General features: G+C 40.1%; 2 protein-coding genes across 3 annotated transcripts; one reads left to right on the forward strand and one right to left on the reverse strand.

Annotated features, from left to right (window-relative positions):
* The first annotated feature begins 338 nt into the window (after positions 1–338).
* Positions 339–10,900, forward strand: tmc2b (transmembrane channel-like 2b). Its single transcript, XM_042421943.1, has 20 exons — positions 339–384; positions 558–599; positions 914–1,310; positions 2,612–2,758; positions 3,800–3,890; positions 3,981–4,062; positions 4,168–4,274; positions 4,368–4,466; positions 4,758–4,900; positions 5,014–5,161; positions 5,500–5,694; positions 5,835–6,014; positions 6,911–7,069; positions 7,255–7,383; positions 8,658–8,725; positions 9,051–9,290; positions 9,411–9,536; positions 10,242–10,320; positions 10,446–10,575; positions 10,677–10,900. Exons 1-20 carry the CDS (start codon positions 339–341, stop codon positions 10,898–10,900), a joined length of 2,832 nt encoding a protein of 943 aa, XP_042277877.1.
* Positions 10,901–13,863: 2,963 nt separating this feature from the next.
* Positions 13,864–20,394, reverse strand: LOC121904516 (retinal dehydrogenase 1-like). 2 transcript variants are annotated; one of them, XM_042422303.1, is made up of 15 exons: positions 20,108–20,394; positions 19,289–19,390; positions 18,883–19,055; positions 17,889–17,993; positions 17,569–17,709; positions 17,318–17,447; positions 17,104–17,165; positions 16,484–16,612; positions 16,180–16,293; positions 15,965–16,067; positions 15,047–15,231; positions 14,726–14,890; positions 14,421–14,578; positions 14,138–14,212; positions 13,864–13,952 (listed from the first exon to the last, which is right to left on the reverse strand). In XM_042422303.1, the coding sequence occupies exons 3-15, from the start codon at positions 19,036–19,038 to the stop codon at positions 13,880–13,882; spliced, it is 1,596 nt and encodes a 531-aa protein (XP_042278237.1). In that variant the 5' UTR covers positions 19,039–19,055; positions 19,289–19,390; positions 20,108–20,394; the 3' UTR covers positions 13,864–13,879. The 2 variants fall into 2 exon arrangements, with proteins under 2 accessions (XP_042278237.1, XP_042278236.1); XM_042422302.1 differs by lacking the exon at positions 19,289–19,390.
* Positions 20,395–22,684: the final 2,290 nt, after the last annotated feature.

The raw sequence follows: 22,684 nt of genomic DNA on the forward strand, positions 1-22,684 counted from the left end.
AAGTCCATTGTGTGATAGATTCTGTTTTCTTCCACTGTGCTCCTGATTGTCATCTAATGGGCTTTGTGTCTTTGGCGTCGTCAAGGAGCCCGGTCTTTAAACAGCCCAAACAGAGACACAGAGACCCAACTGTTCCTGTGTGTGTGTGTGTGTGTGTGTGTGTGTGTGTGTGTGTGTGTGTGAGTGTATGAGTGTGTGTATCCTGGCTCTTTGACACAATACCTTCACAGGTGTTGCAGCCGCTCCCACTGAGAGACTCATGGATGTAGAGGAGGCAGAGTCTGAAGTGAGCAGAGGAGGAGTAATCGGAGAATAAGAAGATAAAATTAACTAACAGAATGCCTCCTAAGAAGAGAAATGATGCAGCAATTAAAGTTGAAGATGGTGAGAAAGATTTTTTTTCTCTATATGCCACTTTATTTTTTTTCCTGCAATGAATTTATTTTCTACTTTAGATGTTCACCATGTTTCATTAGGACTGTCATTACAAGTAAGATATCTATTTGAAATTTTTTATTTAAATTTGTGTCTGGCTTTTTTCTTACATATATTCACAGTTGGGATGGAGGTTGATGCTGAGTTGGACAGTGGAAGTGAAGGTGAGTAAACATTTCAATTCAATTAAGCAGGCTATTGGCCTATTTCCTTTACATTTTTTAAATATGTGAAGGTGTGATGCACAGAAAATCTGCTTGTCCTTCTTCTGTCTCCTTTTTTTAAAGCTGGTTTACATCTTTTCTCCAAATTTCCTCTCTCTTAGAGGTTCACTGGAATCATTTAAGATAATTCTTGTAAACTCTATTATTGTTCTATGTAATTTTAATGAGCTGGAAAAATTATACTATAGTAATTTCACTGTTGCACTCACTTTACTTATTATTACTTATCGAAAATGTGTTAATGTGTGTCTTAGATGAGGCCAGGAAAAGAAGTAAAAACAGAAGAGTCAAACCACAACGTAAAACCAAACAGGTCAGTGATGATGAAGAAGATGAAGAGGATGAGGCACCAAGGAAGAGAGGGAGAAAGAAGAAGGCCAAGCTCCAGGAAAGCGATGAAGATGATGACGAGGACAACAGGAGTGTGAAAAGCAAAGGTTCAAAAGCCTCCAAAAGGAGAAAAGCCGCTAAGGAGGAAAGTGATGAAGAGAGCGAGGGGGACCGAGGGAAGAAGAAAAATGGAGGGAGAGCGGCGTCCAAGAAGGAGAAAGAGGAGCAGAATAAGGAGAAGGAGAGAAATGCTAAAGGGAAAGGAGATAAAGATAAAGGTGGTGAGAAGGACAAAAAGAAGAAGAATGGGAAGATGAGCAGGTGCAGTATTCTCTGAGAGCTGTCTCTCACCTACCTGCATGCTCCACACACCCGCACAGGGGCTTTCTCCATACAGACTCCTGGCAGACTATGAAACTCTGTGGCATATATTCAGGAAACATTAACAGAGTGCAAATCACATCAATACTATCACAACAAATATGTTACAAGGCAAGGCAAGTTTATTTATATAGCACATTTCAACAAGAAGGCAGGTTAAAGTGCTTTATATAAAACATAAAAGCCATTAAGAAAGAATGCAAAAACAAGATAAGGCAATATAAAAAGACATTTAAATACAATTAAAAAAGTTAAAAGTAAAATAAAAATAAGCTAAAATAGAATAAGACTGATAAAAGTAAGAGAGTAAAAGTTACAGTGCAGTGTAAGATATTAATCAAAATCCTGGAATTTGATATAATAAAAGGCAGAGGCGAACAGAAAAGTCTTCAACTGTGATTTATAAGAACTGAGAGTTGCAGCAGACCTGCAGTTTTCTGGGGGTTTGTTCCATGTTTAGTTTTTTACTCTGGGTACAGAAAGCAGACCTGTCCCAGATGAGCTGAGAGGTCTGGATGGTTCATAACGTAGCAGCAGATCAGAAATGTAATTTGGCCCTAAACCATTCAGTGCTTTATAAACCAAGAACATTATTTTGAAATAAATACTTTGACAGTCAGGAAGCCAGTGTAAAGATCTGAGAACTGGAGTGATGTGATCCACTTTCTTGGTTTTAGAAAGGACTCAAGCGGCAGCGTTCTGAATCAGCTGCAGCTGTCTGATCGATTTTTTAGGGAGACCTGTAAAGACACTGTCACAGACCATACAGTATAAATGTGGCCTTGAACACTGGCATATTGTTTTTTCTTTATTGCATTTAACTTTTTTCATTAAATGTATTAAAACTATATTATCACATACTGTACATGACTAGCTCAGGCTCACTTAGGCTGTTAAGACATATACCATATCTTACTGTAACTCAACACATTCTTACAAACATGATATCACAGATGCAAAAGATGTAAATGATGCAAGTGCTAAATTGAAGTTTTGATTTTAAACTATGATCAGAAATGATGGACATGCAAAACTGTTTTCAAACAGCAAGAAAAATAAGATCAAAACTGTCTCACAGTGACTGAATTGCTGCATTTCCTCTGCATTGTATGACATGACACATGTTCATTGCAGGCAGGTAAAAAAGAGTCGCTGTTGCTGCCTGGTGTCTTAAGTTTAGATTTGGCTTGAGTAACATCTTGGCAGAGCCATAGCACATGACTGCTTTTTCCCTTTATCAGCTCTTCTTCCTCCTCTGAATCTGATGAAGAATCTATGTCGGAGGGAGAGGTGGCAGCCCTAATGGAACAAGTAGAGGAGAAGAAGAAACTGATCGCTACACTAAGGAATAAACCCTGGCGTATGAAGAGGAGACTCATACTGCTCAAGTAAAGACAAAAAACAAAAAAACAGTAGCCAACCTTAACTCACATCCTCCCTCTGCCTGCTTGCTTTTAGTTCATCTCTAGCTGATTGAACTTGATTTTAAGGATTTTTGCTGCTGCATTTTGTCTGTTGCTCATTTGCTTTTTGTTCATTGCTTACAAAAAACTTTCCTTAATGCCTACCATCACTAATGTCCTGTACATGTGATGCTGATTATGCATTATTAAAGCTTGTTTGTCGCCGTTTTAGCTGTTTGATACTCCTCTTTATCAGTGCTGTGAACTATATCAGAAGAAAGCTACTTTGAGCAAACACAAAGTAGAATATTTTGAAACTGACACATTGCAAATCAAAGCCATTACACTTTCAGGACACAACAGAACTGACCTCTGATTGCCCACAATTAAGACTTCTTTTGGCAGATTTAACCTGACTAATCTCTTATAAAGAAAACATAAATGAATTCTGCACAGAGAAGAAGACAACGGGAAATAACATCATTCAGAAACTTCTGAAAATTGTATTCAGTTATGGAAATGATCCCTTTTGTGAGAAGCACAGTAGATACATGATGATCATCGTCTATAAATCTCAGGAAAACACACACAAAGCTGGCTGTAGTTCAGCCTGTTGGACATCTCCCTCTCAGCGTGACATAACTGTAAACAGTAGCCGCTGTTTCACCAGAGCCAAGCTAAGGAGTTGTGTAGGTCAGTGTGTTTATAGTCAGTGCGCATGTTTCTGTATGTACACATCTGTGTAAGCACGTTTCTGGGAAGGGAACTTGATAGGCGAGCTGCCTTAACTTTTTCATGAGCTTGACACTGTTTAATGCATGCTGTTGTGGTTGACTGACCTGCTGCTTGCCAAGTCTTCCTGCTCAATGCTCTTTCACCGTATGCAGAGTATCATCAATCAGTAAATCATCCCAAACCTGTCGTTTTTATACATCCTGTTACCACTAACTAATTCATTCATTGTTTACTCTGTTCACACATTGTTTCCTTGGTTGATGTGTGTGTTTTCTCTGATTGGCCAAATAGGGAGGCCCAGGAGTTTGTTGAAAAGTTCGAAGGAGCTCTTGGGAAAGGAAGAGGCAGGAAGCTGTATGCATTCAAAGTCATGATGACCAAGGTAATCTGCTCATTTTTGGTGACACTTAAAGCTACGGCAACTCTGTTGGATTATCGCGTGGATGATATTGATATTGACTTTTATCCCCAGAAATTTATCAAGTTTAAACGAGACTTTGAGAACTTCAAAACAGCCTGCATACCCTGGGAGAGAAAGATTAAAGAAGTAGAAAGTTGGTACCACCATGACATTATCTGAAAATAATCACTGAGCAATACTGTTTCTAATAAGCTATCACCACATTTCTGAGTCATGTTCTCTGTTGTCCTGCTCATAGGTCACTTTGGGTCATCTGTGGCATCCTACTTCATTTTTCTGAGGTGGATGTATGGTCTGAATCTGGTCCTGTTTGGGTTCATGTTTGGCCTAGTGGTACTGCCTGAGGTACAGCCCTAATTAATGTTGGAAGATTATATTTGATGAAGCAGATATTGCACATGCTATCAGCTCTCTCCTTTCCTTCTCTGCTGTGTTTAGATTCTCTTGGGTCTTCCCTTTGGCTCCATTCCCAGGAAAACTGTGCCGCGAGACGAGCAGAAAACGGCCATGGACTACTCTGTGCTTCTTGATTTTGGTGTGAGGATCTGAGCTTTATTTATCACTGTACTATAACTGATTTGCATCATGCAAATTGTTGTTTAACATTTACCACAATAAAGCCGCTGGTCACTAAAGAAAACAGAAAATCATTACAGCTTTTTTAAGAAATCTACAATGCAGAAAAGACATTGTGCTTTGATTTGTGAAATATGACAAACAACTACACAAACAAATAACTTTTAGACCTTGAAGCTGGTGCTGCGGTTGGTACATGAGCATTAATTAATGTTACTGCAAGAGTCAATATTCATTTCTATACACCAACAGGGATACTGCAAGTACTCTTTTTTGTTCTACGGCTACTACAACAACGCACCAACACTCGGGGTGCTGCACTACAGACTCCCTCTGGCATACCTGCTGGTGGGCGTCGGCATCTTTGGATACAGCCTGATGGTTGTCATTAGAACGTAGGCAAGACACACACACACACACACACACACACACACACACACAGGCAGTCATGCAGAGACATACACATGGAGATATTTGGCTGTATTTATCTTTGTTTTATTTTTCTCAGGATGGCTCGTAACTCGAATGAAGGAGGGGACGGGGCAGAAGAGGGAGAGTTCACCTTCAGCTGGAAGATGTTCACCAGCTGGGACTACCTGATAGGAAACCCAGAGACTGCAGACAATAAGTACGCCTCCATCACCACCAGCTTCAAGGTTAGCAGGTGTGTGTGTGTGTGTATACAGTATATGTGTGTATACAGTATATGTGTTTGGAGGCTGAGCTTTGGAAAAGAGCAACAGTTTCCTTTTATAATCACCATTTTGTACCAAAATTCAAAAGTCATGAAAGGAAATATCCTGAATGGATGGAGGTGGGATACCAGTTTTTTTGCCAACAGCCACAAGACATGTTGTGTTTTAAGTAAGCATGTGACTCTAACTTCTTCTCAACTGGAAACATCATCTGAGCTTGCAGTACCAGGGATTTAAATTTATAAATGAAAGAACTGAAACTTTGTTTCATTAATCTGATTCATTTTATCCTGCTCTAGGAATCCATTGTTGATGAACAGGAGAACCAGAAGGATGAGAACATCCACCTCCGTCGCTTCCTCAGGGTTCTTGCAAACTTTCTGATCCTTTGCTGCCTTGGAGGCAGTGGATACCTCATCTACTATGTGGTGAAACGCTCTCAGGAGTTTGCTAATATGAAGCAGGAAAATCTTACCTGGTTTGAAAAGAACGAGGCAGGTTGACATGAGACGTTTGGGATTTATTTAAATATTATCACTTTATAGAGAATACCATGAAATTTGGGAGAGTTAAGGGTTGACAATAAAAATGAAAAATGAGATTAGTAACTCCCCTCTATCACCCAATGCACCAGGTGGAGTTTGTGATGTCTCTGCTGGGGTTGGTGTGTCCTCCTCTGTTTGAGACCATCGCTGAGCTGGAGGACTATCACCCCCGCGTTGCCCTCAAGTGGCAACTGGGACGCATCTTTGCCCTCTTCTTGGGAAACCTTTACACCTTCCTCTTCGCCTTGTTTGATGAGGTTACTGCCAAGGTATGACATTATGTGGCAGTGTGTGAGTTTCCTGTTTCTGAACTGGATACTGGACTCAATGATGGCGCCCTGTTCACTGTTATGAAAGTTGCTCGATGGCACATGAAGCCAAAAAATTGTCTTCCCACTGTAAATAAATTACCCTGATGATGCTCAGACTTAATTTGTGGTTGGAATGAGGAAAAAATAATTTAATCATGTGGCTCCTCTAGACTTTCCAAATGTTATTGGACTGAATGGATCAAATTCTGATAGTAAACCGAATCATTTTGTTGTGACAAAATATATTCACCTTTTTATAGCTGCTCCTTTTCCAATGACGGTGTGCAGGAAAAATGCTCTTTGCGGCAGTCTGCATCATGTGACAGACCCGGAAGTTGTAATTACATGGTTTAGCAACTATGTCAAATTGGCTTCACAGCTCGGCGCTCTTCTTGGCAGCTTGGTTTACGTAGCCTCTGGAGCTTCCGGGAGCTAACCAATCAGAACAGAGTGGGCTCATCGGGAGGGGGGCCTTAAAGAGACAGGAGCTAAAATGACCTGTTTCAGACAGAGGCTGAACTGAGGGGCTGCATAAAGAGCCAGTATAAGATAAATAAGGAGTTATTTGAACTGTAAATCATGCAAAGATATTCCTGTAGAGCCCCAGAGTAAAAATATAGACCTGGAAATGTGCATGATACATCCCCTTTAAAATATTGCATGAACCTTCAAGTCAACTAAACATGTTAAAACATCAGTTACACTTAGTTAAAACAGCTTCCAGAGACATAGACTAAATATACATCTCATTAAAACCAGGCTACAAACTGTACATTTCCCTGTATGTGGAGTGTGCCACATAAAAAATGTTTGACTTGCCTTGAATATTCTTTTATGTATTCTCTATTCTGTAGTTGGAGAGCGAAAAAACCATCAAGAATGCCACTGAATGGGCTTTGAATCAGTACAATGCCAACTACACCTTGCACTTCAACACCACAGATGTGCCTCCTCCAAATGTCCACCCTGCCGACGTCATCAGGGGACCCTGCTGGGAAACTGCAGTGGGAATAGTGAGTAGTGGCATTATATACTGTTATCCAATTTAGCTTGGTTTGCAACATAATTTTTCTGGCATCCTTACTCAGTCAAGCCAGAAAGAACAAATATCTGATTTCATTGCTCAGTCTGTATTTGTTCTTATGTAGTTGTTCTTATTTCTTGTGCTTTTTTATTGCTGGCTTCTTTTGCTGTGTAGGAATTTGTGAGGCTGATTGTGTCCGATGTTCAAGTGACCTATTTGACCATCCTGATTGGTGACTTTCTGCGAGCTCTCATTGTCCGCTTCCTCAACTACTGTTGGTGCTGGGACCTGGAGGCCGGATTTGTGAGTGCTTGCACTGTGTGTCAGTGGGCAGAGGTGGAAGAAGTATATAGATCCTTGCTTAAGTAAAAGTACATAAGGATTAGCAGCAGAATTAAAGCATTGCAGTAAAAGTAGTGGTTTGGACATCATTAGATTATTAATATTGAAGCATCAGTGTGTAAGCAGCATGTTTGTAGCACTGTTGTAGTTGCTGGAGTTGGAGCTAGTTTGAACTGCTTAATGTACAGTTAGCTAGTTTAGTACAGTGGTTCCCAACCTAGAGTTTGGGCCCCTCAAAAGGGTCACCAGATAAATCTGACGGTTCGTGAGATGATTAATGGGAGAGGAAAGAGGAAAAAAATGTTCTGATATGTAAATCTGTTTTATGTTTTTGGACTTTTTCTCTAATCTTTGATTTTTGGTGAAATTTGGGATCATTTGAACATTTATTGAAATTAAACCATGTGAGAAGTTTAGAGGGAAAAATCACTATTTGGTGGAGCTGTTAACAAGTCATAGACATCTGAAATGTGACCTCGACTACACACTGCTTTATGTAAGACGTCAAAAGCCAAAAAATGTTGGAAATTGCTGATTTAATCTTTAACAATGTGTTGTATTTTAAAAGCTTGTTATATTATCAATTGTGTCAAATCTTCATCTGAAAAGTAACTAAAGCTGTCAAATAAATGTTGTGGAGTAGAAAGTACAATATTTCCCTCTGAAATGTAGTGGAGTGGAAGTATAAAGTAGTATTGAATGGAAATACTTAAGTAAAGTACAAGTACCTCGCAATTGTACTTAAGTACAGTAAATGTACTTTCCACTACTGTCAGTGGATCACGGTGTGTGTTTGTGTTTATGTTTATCTAATAATTTCTCCCACCAAAATCACAAATCATTAAACAATTTATGTGGACTGTACTGTAGGCTACAGGTTACATCAAATAACTGAACATTTATCTGAACATTTATCATATCTGAATTTAATGCAGGTGTATCAGTTTAATGAGTGTGTTGGTATAATTATTGTATAGCTCCTATGTCATTAAGCTATTATTGAACACTGTGTGAGTACAGCACAGTCCATGTTGGATCTAATTCAACCTGATACCATACAATGACATCTGGCAAGACAGGTGACCTCCAACATTGAGTGAAACAGGAAACTGCAATGAGAACTTAATTACAGAGAGAGAGGGAGAGAGAGAGAGAGGAGCAAATGCAAAGTGGTATCGACCAGGTTTTTATTAATTCAGGTGAACTTGCTAATCATGTTGTTGTGTTTATTCCAGCCTTCATATGGAGAGTTTGACATTAGTGGAAATGTGCTCGGGCTTATCTTCAATCAAGGAATGATATGGTGAATTACTCTACATCTACATGGTTGATTTTATTTTCTGTCTCCTTCTATCTTACTGGTGATTCACTAATGGGACTAATGGTTGACTAATGAGGCCTCCTTCTGCTGCAAAAAACAGAGGGTGGATTGCTTCCACAAGCTGGGTTGTTATTTGTTTTACTATGGTGTTTATGGAGGTAAAGTGTTACAAAAGTAACATGACCTATTTATATTAATTCACTAAATTTGAATGTTGAATAGATTATGTAGAATTTGAAGGAAGCTGTTTATAGCAGAGTATGCAGTAATTTTTAAATAATGTTGCTAAACCTGCTGTTTTCCTCAGGATGGGAGCATTTTATGCTCCAGGTCTGGTGGGTCTGAACGTTTTGCGTCTCCTGACCTCAATGTACTTCCAGTGCTGGGCAGTTATGTCCTGTAATGTTCCTCATGAGCGAGTCTTCAAGGCCTCACGGTCCAACAACTTCTACATGGCCCTGCTGCTGCTTGTGCTTTTCCTCAGCTTGCTGCCTGTGGTCTACACTATCATGACCTTGTCTCCATCCTTCGACTGTGGGCCATTCAGGTCAGTTGGAGACAGTAGAAATGTTACATTATAATGAAATATGAATTATCCATATGATGGACACTTTTTATCCAAAGGCTGATACAGTGTATTTGATCATGTATCATGTTTTTCCCCCAGTGGCAAAGAAAAGATGTATGATGTGATCATGGATACTATAGAACAGGATCTACCTGCCTTCATAGGGAGCATTTTCACCTACGCCACTAACCCTGGACTCATCTTGCCTGCTGTTCTTCTCATGGTGTAAGTATCATTTAAATATCCATTCAAAATTGTCTTTTAAATACTGTGTTGAATCATCTAAAAAACACAGAAGTGAAATGCCATTTACTGGAAAGAAGGGAGACTTAAATTGGCATTGAAATAACACATTACAATGTTCTGAATGGCAAACTGTCTCTACATGACTTGATGCACTTTCTACACTATGTACTGACTTTACACTCTCCAAATCAGCTTTTAACAACCAAACAGGGCTGTAGCCAGAGTTTTAGAAATACTGAGGAATCAAAATCCTCCTAGTGCACTTCTACACCCCTAACAAAATATATAGTAATATATAAAAATATATTCAAATATAGTTTATTTCATTCCTTTCATATTTTCTGTATATTATTCTCATCTTTAACTGCAAAGTCATATATCTGTAAATTGACTATAATCCTTCTCCACACTGCCAGGCATATATGATAATTCTGGTGAGAAACACTGAATCCTTTTTTTAAAGTTGCTATGTGTGGGTTTAAAAAAAAAAAAAAAAAGTGATTATATAATCTTTCAAATTATTCTGATGATAAGCACTTTTGAGCTTACACTATAGTGAAAATAATATCATTTAAAGGTGGCTACTCACAAATATAAGACAAATACAGAAGGCATGACTTCTGTGGTCCAGGCCTGGTATGTTGTAACTCTTCCTTTAAACAAATTGTTTATACTGTACAACAGGTTGGCTATATACTACCTGAATACAGTGTCAAAGGGATACCAACAAGCAAACATGGACCTTAAAAGAAAAATGCAAATGGTTAGTATCAGTATTCTCTTGTTACATTTCAGCTCTGTGTTCTTCCAATTTTGCTGTTTTTCTGATCTACTTTGCTTAGAATTAAACCAAATGAATGACTGTCTGTATGTTGGTGGACACTTTAGGCTCGAGACGAGGAGAAGAACCGCAGGAACAACAAGGACAGCACTAATCAAGTGATGAAAGACTTGGAGGATCTGCTGCCAGACAAGTCTCTAATCCCGCCTCCCACTGAGGAAGAGCCACCCCCACCTGGTACACGCACACACTCATGTATTCCTTTATTACACATACTGTCAGCCAATTTGCACCTGACTGTCCTCACCACTCTTTTTACTCTCCATCCGTCTTCTCAGATGTCGTAATTGAGAAGGGCAGCAAGTCTCCCAAAACGAAGCCAGGTGCAGCAACAAATGGGAAAGGGGTTAAATTGCAAAAAGAAGTGTCACTGGCTGCCCCCAACCCGAGAGGGCCAGTGACCCGTGCCCCAGGTCCGAGAAAAGGGCCTCCTGGAAATGCCAGGGGGCCTCAACCTGGGCCTGGGAGAGGAAGAGGTCGAGGTGGGCCACCAAAGAAGTAAGAGTCCAATTCTGGACGATAAAGAAGAACACAACTGCTGCAGTCAGAATCAGAAGTGGAGGATGAAGGGGTCACTGGAATAATTATAGACTGGTTATTTAAATCTAAACTTTTCACAAAATGAATGTACTCTTTAAATTTGGAAGACATGTATTAATTGGCACTAATAATGATAATGTTTCAATAATTCATAGTTACTTTTGCATAAAGAACAATTTTAAAAGGCCAATCAATTAAATTTAATTGTTGAAGAAGTCTAATTTATTGCATTGGCACACTTCAGCCTCTACAGTCACATCCCATAATGTTCTCAGTCTCGAGGTGGAGCTATATTGGGACATTCCTGGAATACCAGACAGCACCATTCAACCAGGTGACTCTTTCTGTATACCAATCTGACAGAACAGAGGACCTTGGCAAGAAAAAAGGAGATGTGCTTTAGGGTGAATAAGGACTGGTGTGACAGTGGGAATATTAAAGTGCTATCCTGTTCCTGCTCACCTGACCTGAAGTTATTGTCAATCAAATGGACACTGCACTTTCTATCAAGGGAATTTACATCGGTCATTATCACAGCGGTCTATATCCCACCACAGGTGAGTACAGAGGCTGCCCTGTCTGATCTTTGCAAAGACTTGAACTGCTCACAGACCGGTAATCCTGATGCTGCGCTCAGTGTTGTTGGAGACTTCAAGCACCTAATTTTAAGAAGGTTATGCCTGACTTCAATCATACCTGACCTTGCTGAGATCAAAGTAAACAAACTCATGATGCACGCCCCCAGTGACGCGAGAGGTCAGGAAATGGTCAGGCCAATCAGAGGCCGTCCTACAGTCTGCACTACATGACGCAGTGGGGAGCACATTCCAGGACACCACTGTCGACGTCACCAATGACATCAATGGATTCATTGAGTCTGTGGTGGATTTAATTTGTGAAACAACTGAAGCAATTGTACCCAAAACTACAATTAAATCATTCCACAACCAAAAACCACAGATTACCAGAACCATCTGGGATGCCATAAACACACACACTGCAGCCTGCAACTTGGAGCTGCAGGCTAGAAACATGAACAATTATAAAGCAGCAGCCCACAATGTAAGAAGAGCAGTAAAGGAAGCAAAAAGGGACTATGGAAAGAAAGTGGAACTACAATTCCAGGAGGGCAATCCTAGAAGCATGTGGCAAGGTCTAAGCATGATGTCAGGGGGGGCTTTCAAGTGTGTGAACATCAAGAAAACAGCAGGACCAGACGGTATCAGTGGGTGGGTCCTCAAACTATGTGCTGACCAACTAGTGCCAGTGTTCACAATGATATTCAACCTGGCTCAGTCTGTCACACTGACGTGCCTCAAGAAGTCCACCATCATGCCTGTACCCATGAAAACAAGACCAGCTTGCCTGAATGGCTACCGCCCAGTGGCACTCACCTCTGTAGTGATGAAGTGCACACCTCTTCTACCCTCATCCTTAACACTGGAGCACCCCAGGGCTGCGTTTTGAGCCCCCTGCTGTACTCCTTATACACACACAAATGTGAAGCCACTTTCGACTCCAATACCATCATCATGTTTGCTGACGACACAGCTGTGGTGGGCCTGATCACAGATAACAATGAAAAGGCCTTCCAGAAGGAAGTAGAGGAACTGACTGTCAGGACAACAACCTACTATGAATGTCAGCAAGACCAAAGAGCTGATAGTGGACTTTGGGAAGAAGCAGGGAAGGAACTATGCCTCACTTAATATCAACAGGTCCTCTGTGGAGAGGATGGACAGCTACATGTACCTTGTTGTCCAAATCACCAATAATCTCTATAATCAGATATCTGCATATGAATGCAGAATCTGTAGGCAACGGGACAAGATCTTGATACTGCAAGCCTTCTGGTTTCTGTTTGTAGTCTGAGTAGTATTAGTATTAGTAGTATTACTAGTATTGGTTGTACCAATCACGTTTGAGTGGGCTCTGGTTGCAGTCAGGTAAAAAGTCCATGTGGAGAGCAAAAGAGGCAGAACACATTGGCTGAAATGCAGTCTCAGAACTCATTAGCCATTGTCTGATGACGATTTCGCTTTTTATTAGCCTTTTTTAAAAAAAAAAATATCTGCAGTTATATGCATTTCGGCTAATCTCTTTATAAAGATTAACTGAAAAATCGTCTGGCCTATCACAAGTTGCTAAGTGGACTGTAAATGACTGGCACATGGAAGAGGAAGTCTTGGCCCAGATGGTCCAATTATCTGGATATCCGCTGGCTACACAGGAAGCCCCGAAATATTGGTCGGTGTCCCCAGAGGCTAAATTGTCATCAGACAGATAGCTGATGGGTTCTGAGATTGCATCACTGAGGGCCTGACTTGGGTGCTATTTAAACTTTTTTTAATGTACAAATTGAAGGAACTGGTGGGATTACATGTCACTTTGATTGTACCTTGTATGATTACATTGATTGATATATAGCAAGGAGTGGGCATCATCAAGTTTATGGCATTGAAATCAGTGTAAGGTTTACTGGTTATTGAGTATTGGGTCAATGGATTTATTGATTTCATTTGGAAATCTGTGTAAATACTTTGTAAAATGTTTTATCTGTTATCTGTTTTGTCTTTTTATTTTTTGTATGACACCTATTAAAATAATTCATTCTGGCATCAAATTGCTATTTAACTTGTTACTTGTGGACAAAAAACAGGTACATCTAAGCTAACAAACACATAACAGACATTCCTACAGAGAACACTAAACTTTTAAAGCAGTACATGTGAGACAGTACACTAGAAGAGTATAGATAAATGATTAATATCCACAAAAAGAGACATAACATTGATAAAAAAACTGAAAAAATAAGAATATCTTCACAGAAATGAATGAATAATAAATGAATAATTGTTTATGAAGTGACCAAGAACTGGTGATGCCTTTGAAACCTCAAAGTGCCATATGGTTATTGCAAAATGTCTGTGATATGACGATGTTATGAATTCTTCTGTGAGATTTTGATGGTGACTGCCTTGACCTCAGTGTATTCCTGAAGAGCGTATTCGCCCCTGAAACAAAAAAAAAAACATCACTGATTTTAAGAAAAAACACTCAACACATCAATTTGTGATGATGTTTCTTCACCTTACATGAGCAACATTTTACCAATCATCTGAATGGCATGTATAAAAGGCTGCTGCTGTGCATGCAGTACAACACTAAACCTGAGAGAACATACAATTGTAAAACTCACAGTTCCCTCCCATTCCCAGACATCTTGAAGCCACCGAATGGACACTGAACACTCATGGCATTGTAGCAGTTCACCCTAGAAAAGAGCAACATTAGTTTCACCTAATTACAAAAAAATTAAGGCTGTTCCCCAATCATTTCACAAAAGGCATTCATTACTATGCATCAAAATGGAAAAACGTAATCTAATATCATTTTGAGGAAGGTTTCTGTGATGATCTGCAGTGGAGATACTCCTGCAGGATTAACTAAAACAGCTGAATTGTAGAGCATTTAATCCCTACCAGACCATGCCAGCCTGCAGAGCAGAAGAGACTGTGAGGGCTTTATCGATGTCGTTAGTGAAAATCCCTGCTGCAAGACCATAGTGTGTGGTGTTGGCTCTCTGGATGACTTCATGGATGCTACGGAAACACATAATCTGCTGCACTGGACCAAAAATCTGCGGGAGTGTGTGAGGATAAATAAAAGACTTTGAGGAGGTAGAAACTAGGAAAACAGAGGTAGACACAGTGGATCCATGTGTTTGTCAAGTGTACCATTTAAGTGTGGTAGCGTATGTGCAGGTGGGTGTTTAAGAACACAGTACCTCTTCTTTGGCGATGCGCATATCATCTGTGACATTCGAGAAGACTGTGGGTTGGATGAAAAGTCCCTGCTGACCCCATGTAGACCCTCCACACTCCAGCATGGCTCCCTCCCTCTTCCCGCTCTCTATCAGCTCCATTATCTTATCAAACTGCTTCTGGTCTATCTGCAAACAGAAGGTCAAATTGTTTTTTTTTCTTGGTGTGTGAGAACAGTTTGGGGTTAAGGAAATGTAGGCTTTGTCGTGTGCCACATAATTTTTTGTGCAGTTGACCAATCAGACAATACAACAGTTGTCAAATAAAGAAGGCGAGTGTTTTACCTGTGGTCCCTGGTCCACTCCTGGCAGCAGCGGGTTTCCCATAACTTTGGATTTAGCCCTTTCTACACTGCGGCGGACAAATTCCTCGTAGATTGGTTCCTCTACGAACACCCTGGATCCAGCCAGACAGCATTGACCCTGGTTGAAGAATAGACCACTGTGTGCCTGCTCCACCGCATACTCTACTGCAAGACACACATGTACAGATTCAAGTTTAAAGCAAAGTGCTACAGTCACACTGTTGGAAGGAAGTAAAAACTTGAGCTTCATTTGCTGCCAGTGTGATACAGGACTGTTTATGGATTTTGACCAGAATTAGGGCATGATTTGGAGTTGCACCTCATGATGTGTTCAAGCTTCATCACCTGCCAGCACTGTGGGGGTTGCTCCACTTTCTGCACTGCAGATTAAAGATGTTTAAAGGAATAGTGCAACATTTTGGGAAATACACTTATTCACTTTCTTGCAAAGAGTTGGATGAGAGGATTGACACCATTGTCATGTCTATCTGCTAAATTAGCTTAGCATAAAGATTGGAAACCAGGGATAACAGCTAACCTGGCTCTGTCCAAAGGTAACAAAATTCACCTACCAGCAAATCTAGTGTAAAATCAACACGTTGAGGTTTTACTGGGGTGATGTGCCTAACTCTGGATATGCCAATTAGCCTCTTTAAACAATGGGTTGGATTGTTTTATGTAACTTGAACTTCTTTCTGTATATTGTTATGTGCATTGATGATGTGCATGATTGATCTTCACATTTTTAATAGCATTTTTAGAACTTTTTAAAGCATCTTGCCATTATAAACAGTGAAAGTGCATACAGTATAACTATGTAACATATGGTTAAGGTACAATAATAACACTATGTTTATGAAGCAACATTGTAACAGTTGTAAAAAAAACAACAACTCACAGTCACAGTCAGCAAAGACGATATTTGGGTTTTTTCCACCGAGTTCTAGTGTAACTCGTTTCAGGTTGCTGTCACCTGCAGCCTTCTGGATAAGTTTCCCAACCTGACAACCAACGTGAGATACATAATTACATTACAGTAAAAGAGCTACTACAAAAAAAATGCAAAAAAAGAGAGGAGAAGAGAAAAGTCCCTTGTTTTCAAAAGATACTAACAGCTGTGGATCCAGTGAAGGCTACTTTGTCTATGTCCATGTGGTGGGCAATAGCACAGCCTGCTGTCTGACCATAACCTGGCACCACGTTCACTACACCTGGAGGGAACCCAGCCTGAACGCAGAGAGAGGGAGGGAGAGAGACTATAACAACTACATCACATGCTCATCGTTAACTGAAACAAGTTTAGCACAGTCTATTATATGTAGGTCTCGACAATCTTTTAAATAAAGGTTTATAGCTTTTGGCCACATGGTCTTTGTTCTTATATCATTGTTGGGGGCAAAAGTAATAATCTGTGTACCTCTTTGATGAGTGCCGCCATGTGCAGGGCTGATAATGGGGTCTGTTCAGCAGGTTTGATGACTACAGTGTTTCCACAACACAAAGCCGGAGCAATCTTCCACGCAAACATCATCAATGGGAAGTTCCACTGCAAACCAAAGTGTAAGCACATGGTTGAGTGGCAACACCATTAAAGTCTGGTTATTCTTAACAGTTAAAGGTTATTTTCAAAAGTTTCCACCTCAAGACTGTTTAAATGCATTTATATAGTGATGAGTTTACTAAGAGAAGGATATGACAGAGCCCTACCCAGCCATCAAATATCTTGATTTCAAGTTCAAATATTTGGCCAGATTTCTCAGAATACATTACAAGTGTTGGCTGAATGCAGATCTAATGTAGTCCAAAACTCTGTGACCCTTTTATCACACATACACATGTGAATCACAGTGGGTTTGTTTGGCCTAGAACAACAAAATATTCTAAATAGAAATCTGTGTCAGTGACATGTGTACATCAACTGCAACCTTGATCATTACAGTTTCTATGGTAACCAATAATTAGGTTATCATTTACTTTTAGTTTGCATGTAAATGTATCCAGTCTCTTTAGTGTTTCTACAGAAGTATTTTTACTCACAGGAATGATCTGGCCACACACTCCAATGGGCTCATGCCGTGTGTACGTAAAATATGCTCCATCTGAAAAATAATTATAGTTTATTCACGAGTAGCTTAGCACAAACTTTAAAGCCTATTGTGAACAATGGCAAAAAAAGTCTATAATTTCCGATGCTTCAATGTTGTGAGGTTTCAGAGTGTTGGTGACCAAAATCGAAACGAGGGCAACTCACCTACAGGAATGGTTTTGCCGTGAATCTTGTCTGCCCAGCCACCATAATATCTTAATGTTTTGATTGTGGCCATCAGATCGACAAAATATGCCATAAGAAACACTTTGCCTGAGTCCAGAGCCTCGAGTGTCTGGAAATAAAGATCACAGTAATTATTACACAAAGGCCATTACTTCTTTTTACTGTTAATTTGAAGTTTCTGGGAAAAAAATTCAAAGTGAGAATGTAGTGTGTGTGTGTGTGTTTCTCACTGCCAGTAGTAGCCGATCTCTCTCCACCAAGTCAGCAAGTCTGTTAAGTAGATCACCTCGGTCTGAGGCGTCCATGGATCGCCATGGTGACCCCATTTGGAAGGCGGCTCTGGCGCTGCTCACTGCCTTGTCAACATCTTCCTACAAAAGGTTCAAGATGAGCAGGTGGTCACTCGGACGAACTGTACACACACTGATCAAACATTCGTATACAAACAGACACACACCAATAAATACTGCAACACATTCACTCCGTCACTTTCATAATTTATGTCCTGCTAGTCGAAGAGGAAAGCACATCTGATTAATCTGTAACGTACTGCGTCAGCCTCCTCCACTTCACACAGCAGCTCCCCCGTTGCGGGATTATACACAGGGATCTTTCTGCCACTGCACGACCCGTGCCACTTGTTATCGATGAACAACTAAGATAGAAGAGAAGAAAAAGAAAAGATTAAAAACAGATTCTTCAAGCACATTTCTTCTAAAAGTGGTTTCCCTCCCACATGTTGTTTGAAAACAGATCAAAACCTGTCCGCAAAAAATTGAGTCATGTATCAACTCTTCACGGTCTGCTGAAGGTAATAACATGCTTCTTATATTCAATGGTAGTCATTTTGCCTGCTCTGATATTTTTATGAGATGCATCTGTATGCTGTAAAGCTTATAGACTGAAGGAGTATTTTCAGGTAATTACCATCAAAAGTACTCTAACTAATAAGATAAAGGAACAGGAAACATTTTCCCATATCCCTTTGTTCCTGGGAACATGTCATTAAAACCACATTTTCATTCTCCTCTCTTAAAAAGGTAAATTACAAACCGACACACCATCGTGTTTTTCCTTTTGATTTTGGACAGAGACCATAAATATTAAATTACCACATCGCTGGCACACAATGCCAGATTGAAAGGCAACTGTACCTGTTATTAACAGGTTCAATCACCAAAATATAGACCAGGTGATCTGCCTTGTAAAAAAGTAATACTGTTAAACATGTGCCCAAAATCTGAAAAAAAGAAGATTTTTTTTTGCACACATCAAAATATTTTTTCAGCCTGTGACCCAGAATTTAAATCAAAATTGCAATAAGAACAAGACCTCTAATGGAAAAGACTTAAATCAGCTGCAAGGATCTCTTGGTAGTGGATTTTTCTGCACTTTGCCATGAATGACAAAGCCAAAAAGTGGTAAACTCTGCAGACTTCTGTATTTTTTACACTGCATTCCTCATTGTTGGGAGCACCAACGAAACCTGAACCACACTGGACTTCTATCGCGAGTCTTGACTGATGGATTTTGGTTCAGACTACCTTAGTGTACTGAATTGGAGGGTCTGGGATTGGCATGGGCAGGGTCTGTGTCTCAGGTCCGTCTACGTGCTGTGGTCTGTGGTTCTGGTTTGGACTCTGGTGGTTGCGTCTGTTACTGGACTGCTGCTGGTGGCCGTTGTCAGGCGGGGAGCTCATGTTGGCACAATTTCCCTCTGAAAAAGACAAAAATGGAAGCCAGTGTCCATTCAAGCTGATTTATATGCGTGTGTATGTGTTGTGTTTACCCATACGCTGTGCTGCATGTGTGTGTGTGTGTGTGTGTGTGAGGGCTTGATTGTGAAAGTTAATATCTGGATCACTGAGTGAGAATAGCTCCTTTCGTGTTTCATCATGACCCTGTGCATAAGATGCCATCCCAACCCACTGGAGTAGAGAGAAACTGTACCAAATGAGGTACTGGCATCATCAGCACAGCAACACCACAGGGTCGAGGGTTACGACTGGCACCGTAAAGTCGGGCTGGCTCTGAGCTGTGGACTGGATTGACCTCATTTGGACAGAAGGGGATCGGACAACAGCATAATATAGGCCGGGGCAAAATAGCACCAGAGGTGTGCTACATCACAATTGCTAGAAAACTCAAAGCTTTTATCACAAATGGGCTCCACTACTACTACTACTGTAAGAAACAGTAATGGTTTGTCAGATGAGAGATGATTAAGAATATTCTACTTTACACACACTAACAAACACAAATACATGCAATTAACAACATAACATTAACACACTACACTTATTAGACCTGCATATCACTTCAATAGCGGGGCTCCATTCAAATTTTTAATATTGAAGTGAATATCATTTTTTTCTTGAAATATGCAGCCTGTGGTGAATATTTTTGTTCTAAAATATTTTATTTGGCCTAATAACTTTACAAATCAGATATTAAATTAATTATTATCTGATATTTAATTTGATATTTAATTAATGTTCCACTGAAGAGAAATAAAATCTCAAAGGCAATATGAATGATGTCCTAAATTCGCCTTATTGGCACATTTGCTCCCCCATATTTAATCACACACACTGCAAACTTTCAAATACCAAAAACAAACAAAAAAGAACTATAACTGAATTTAAAAACATCTTCAGATGAATTAAAATCTTTTATTTCCACCAGAAAACATTATTTCTGTCAGGTACGTGCTGTACATTGAATGTTGTTATAGCCTCATAATTCAGAAGTCTTAAAAAGTGTTGTTACCTGTGGAAGGTGCTGTTGAGGAGCCTCCAGTCTGGTGGATTCCGGCTTCTGTCACCGGCATTTTTGAGCTGCTGTCGGCTCAACACGCTGACTGCTGAGTCGGAGCGGAGAGACGCAGAGCTGCTTTATATACCTGCAGCTCTCTGCCTCAGAAAACACACAACGGCAGCATCACGTAGGCTATCGTCGCACCGGGAGTCCTCCTTGCTTTGGTCCTCTGAGGGTCCAGCTGCACGCGCTAATCACCGTTCAGGCGGAACCAATCCCAGTTTACCCCACGTGCCCCTCAAGACAGGCGCGCGCACAGTTCAGTTAATGTGACCGTGAACACATAGGCCTATAATGGTGAGGCACATTTTTTCAGTTTTACCCAGTATATTTTAATTGTTCATATATTTTGTTTTTATAACCAAATAGGCTACATTCACTTAAGCAGGCCTACAATATTTAATATAAGTGACTAGTATAATTTTGAGGTACTTCAGTCTTAACGTTTATGCTATTTTTACTCCACTATACATTAAGAGAGAAATATTGTACTCTTAACTCCACTATTTATCTATTTGCAAACAAAATATGATGAGATTAACCTATAAAACAAGACAAAATATCACAGATTATAATCTTTCTCACTAAACAATCCACAGTATTTATGTATCATTTCTTTTGTCCCCATAGAAACAGAAATGATCAAATTATCAAAGTCTAAAAAATATGAACTCCAGTGTATAATTTCACTATGTAATGAATTGACTTTGTACTCTGCAAATAAAACCTGAGGCAAGCACAAGCTGCTTTCAATCAAGCCCATGATATTTACCAGTTTTTGAAGTGATTGCCACTTGATTACTGCTTCTATCATCTTTGCATCTGTTCAGCCCAACTGCCTGTCTACAAGGCAGCAAACATAATTGGGAAGATGTTTGCTTTGATAAGGGGCCTCCTGCTGCCTCACTGTCTCCCAGGAACAATGTGATCACATAACTTTGTCTGGTGCGCCTGTTTTGATCCAGGCTGTCTGCAAATACACACATCCCTCTGAGAATTATCCCCTGGGACAACACAACCCCTGTAATTAACCCTTGTTAAACAATGAAAAGATCAGCAGAACTGCATTTAGAGAGTGTTGCAAAACACAGTGGAAACCATCTTCCCATACTAATGTGTATAGCTGTGTTTTGGCATACAGTTGGCTTGAAGGTTGTGGTATGAAGCCATCGGGTTTATACAGTATGTTTATTATGGAGCACTGAGGAATGATTCATTCAGATTTGGCTTGTCCATGTGTGTCCATCTCAAGGGTTTTGTGCAAATGTTTTGTGTCTCAGTGGGAGAATCATGACTGCAATTCATTAATCGAGTTGTGTGTGGTTGTTAGGTCTGTAACCCTGGCCTTGCTTTCATGTTTGAGTATAAGCAACACATTCTCCTTCTAGACGCTTCACCGTGTAGTCTGGCTCCACAGAGTCAGTGTGTGTCTCAGCTCTGTCAGCCAGAGCTAATGACAAGGCCATGAGAGTGGACTGCCTCGGCCTGGAGAGGACGTGGACCAACAGGTCAAAGGAGCTGTCGCTCGGCCTGACAGCACTGGGTGTCTCACAGTTGAGACTGAGCTAAATTGACGGCTCGATGGAGAGTGAGAAAGTTAGGAGAATGGGAAATGAAAAACGGAGAGTTAGAGATAGAGAGAGAACGAGGGGAGAAGGTGTAATGTCAGAAGGGATGAAAGGAAGGAAAAAGATGGATGAAGGAAAAAGAGGGAAGGTCGGAAAAAGAGTGAGGAGAGACAGGAGGGAGAGAACGTGAAGAAAAGTGACAAAATGTAAAAGAAAAAGAAGGCTGTGAGAATGAAAGGGGAATAAATCATCCAGGAATGTATTAAATCATTATATTAACAGCAGGCAACTTTGCAGTTCTGTCATGATGGTGGACAAATCCTTGTATTGTTTCCCACATAATGCACAAATATCAATATTTCTTTGGAAGATGTTTGTTCTACCATTGTAACAAATGTGTGAACTTCATAACTATTGCTGGCAAGTGTTTTCAAAGTGTAGCTATTAACAACTTGAAGGCATGACCAGTAACTAACAGTATAGCTTTGCAATGTGAAGCTTTTCAATTATTTTCCGTTATTGTTGAGTGTCAGAGAAGTGTGGGTTCAGTTTTTATTTTTTGCACACAATTTCAGGTGTTTGCATTGCATGTCGTTGACAAATCAAAGCATCTTGTAGCCTGAAAGCATGAGCTCAGTCCAAACTGCAGGAATCAATCTAAACAGACAGAGAGTGCCCCCTTGTGACATATTACAGAAATGATATTGCTCATAAAATAATGCTGATGTCTGTGAACCAGTGACGGAGAAAGTCCTCAGATCCTTTACTTAAAGATCCACTCCAGACACATTAATGTGTGTCTTAGTAATCTGTGTTTAGACCTATTCATTCTCCCTAACTGCTAAATCCAGACTCTATGCAAATATTGCTCATTTTAAAAATGTCTCCTACTTCACACAAAAGTCAGTTTTCAGTGTTTGTTTACTGGAGGTTTCATATTTCCACATCAAACTCGTGTCAG

The sequence above is a fragment of the Thunnus maccoyii genome, chromosome 9 (genome assembly GCF_910596095.1).
Source record: "Thunnus maccoyii chromosome 9, fThuMac1.1, whole genome shotgun sequence".
Lineage (NCBI taxonomy): Eukaryota > Metazoa > Chordata > Actinopteri > Scombriformes > Scombridae > Thunnus > Thunnus maccoyii.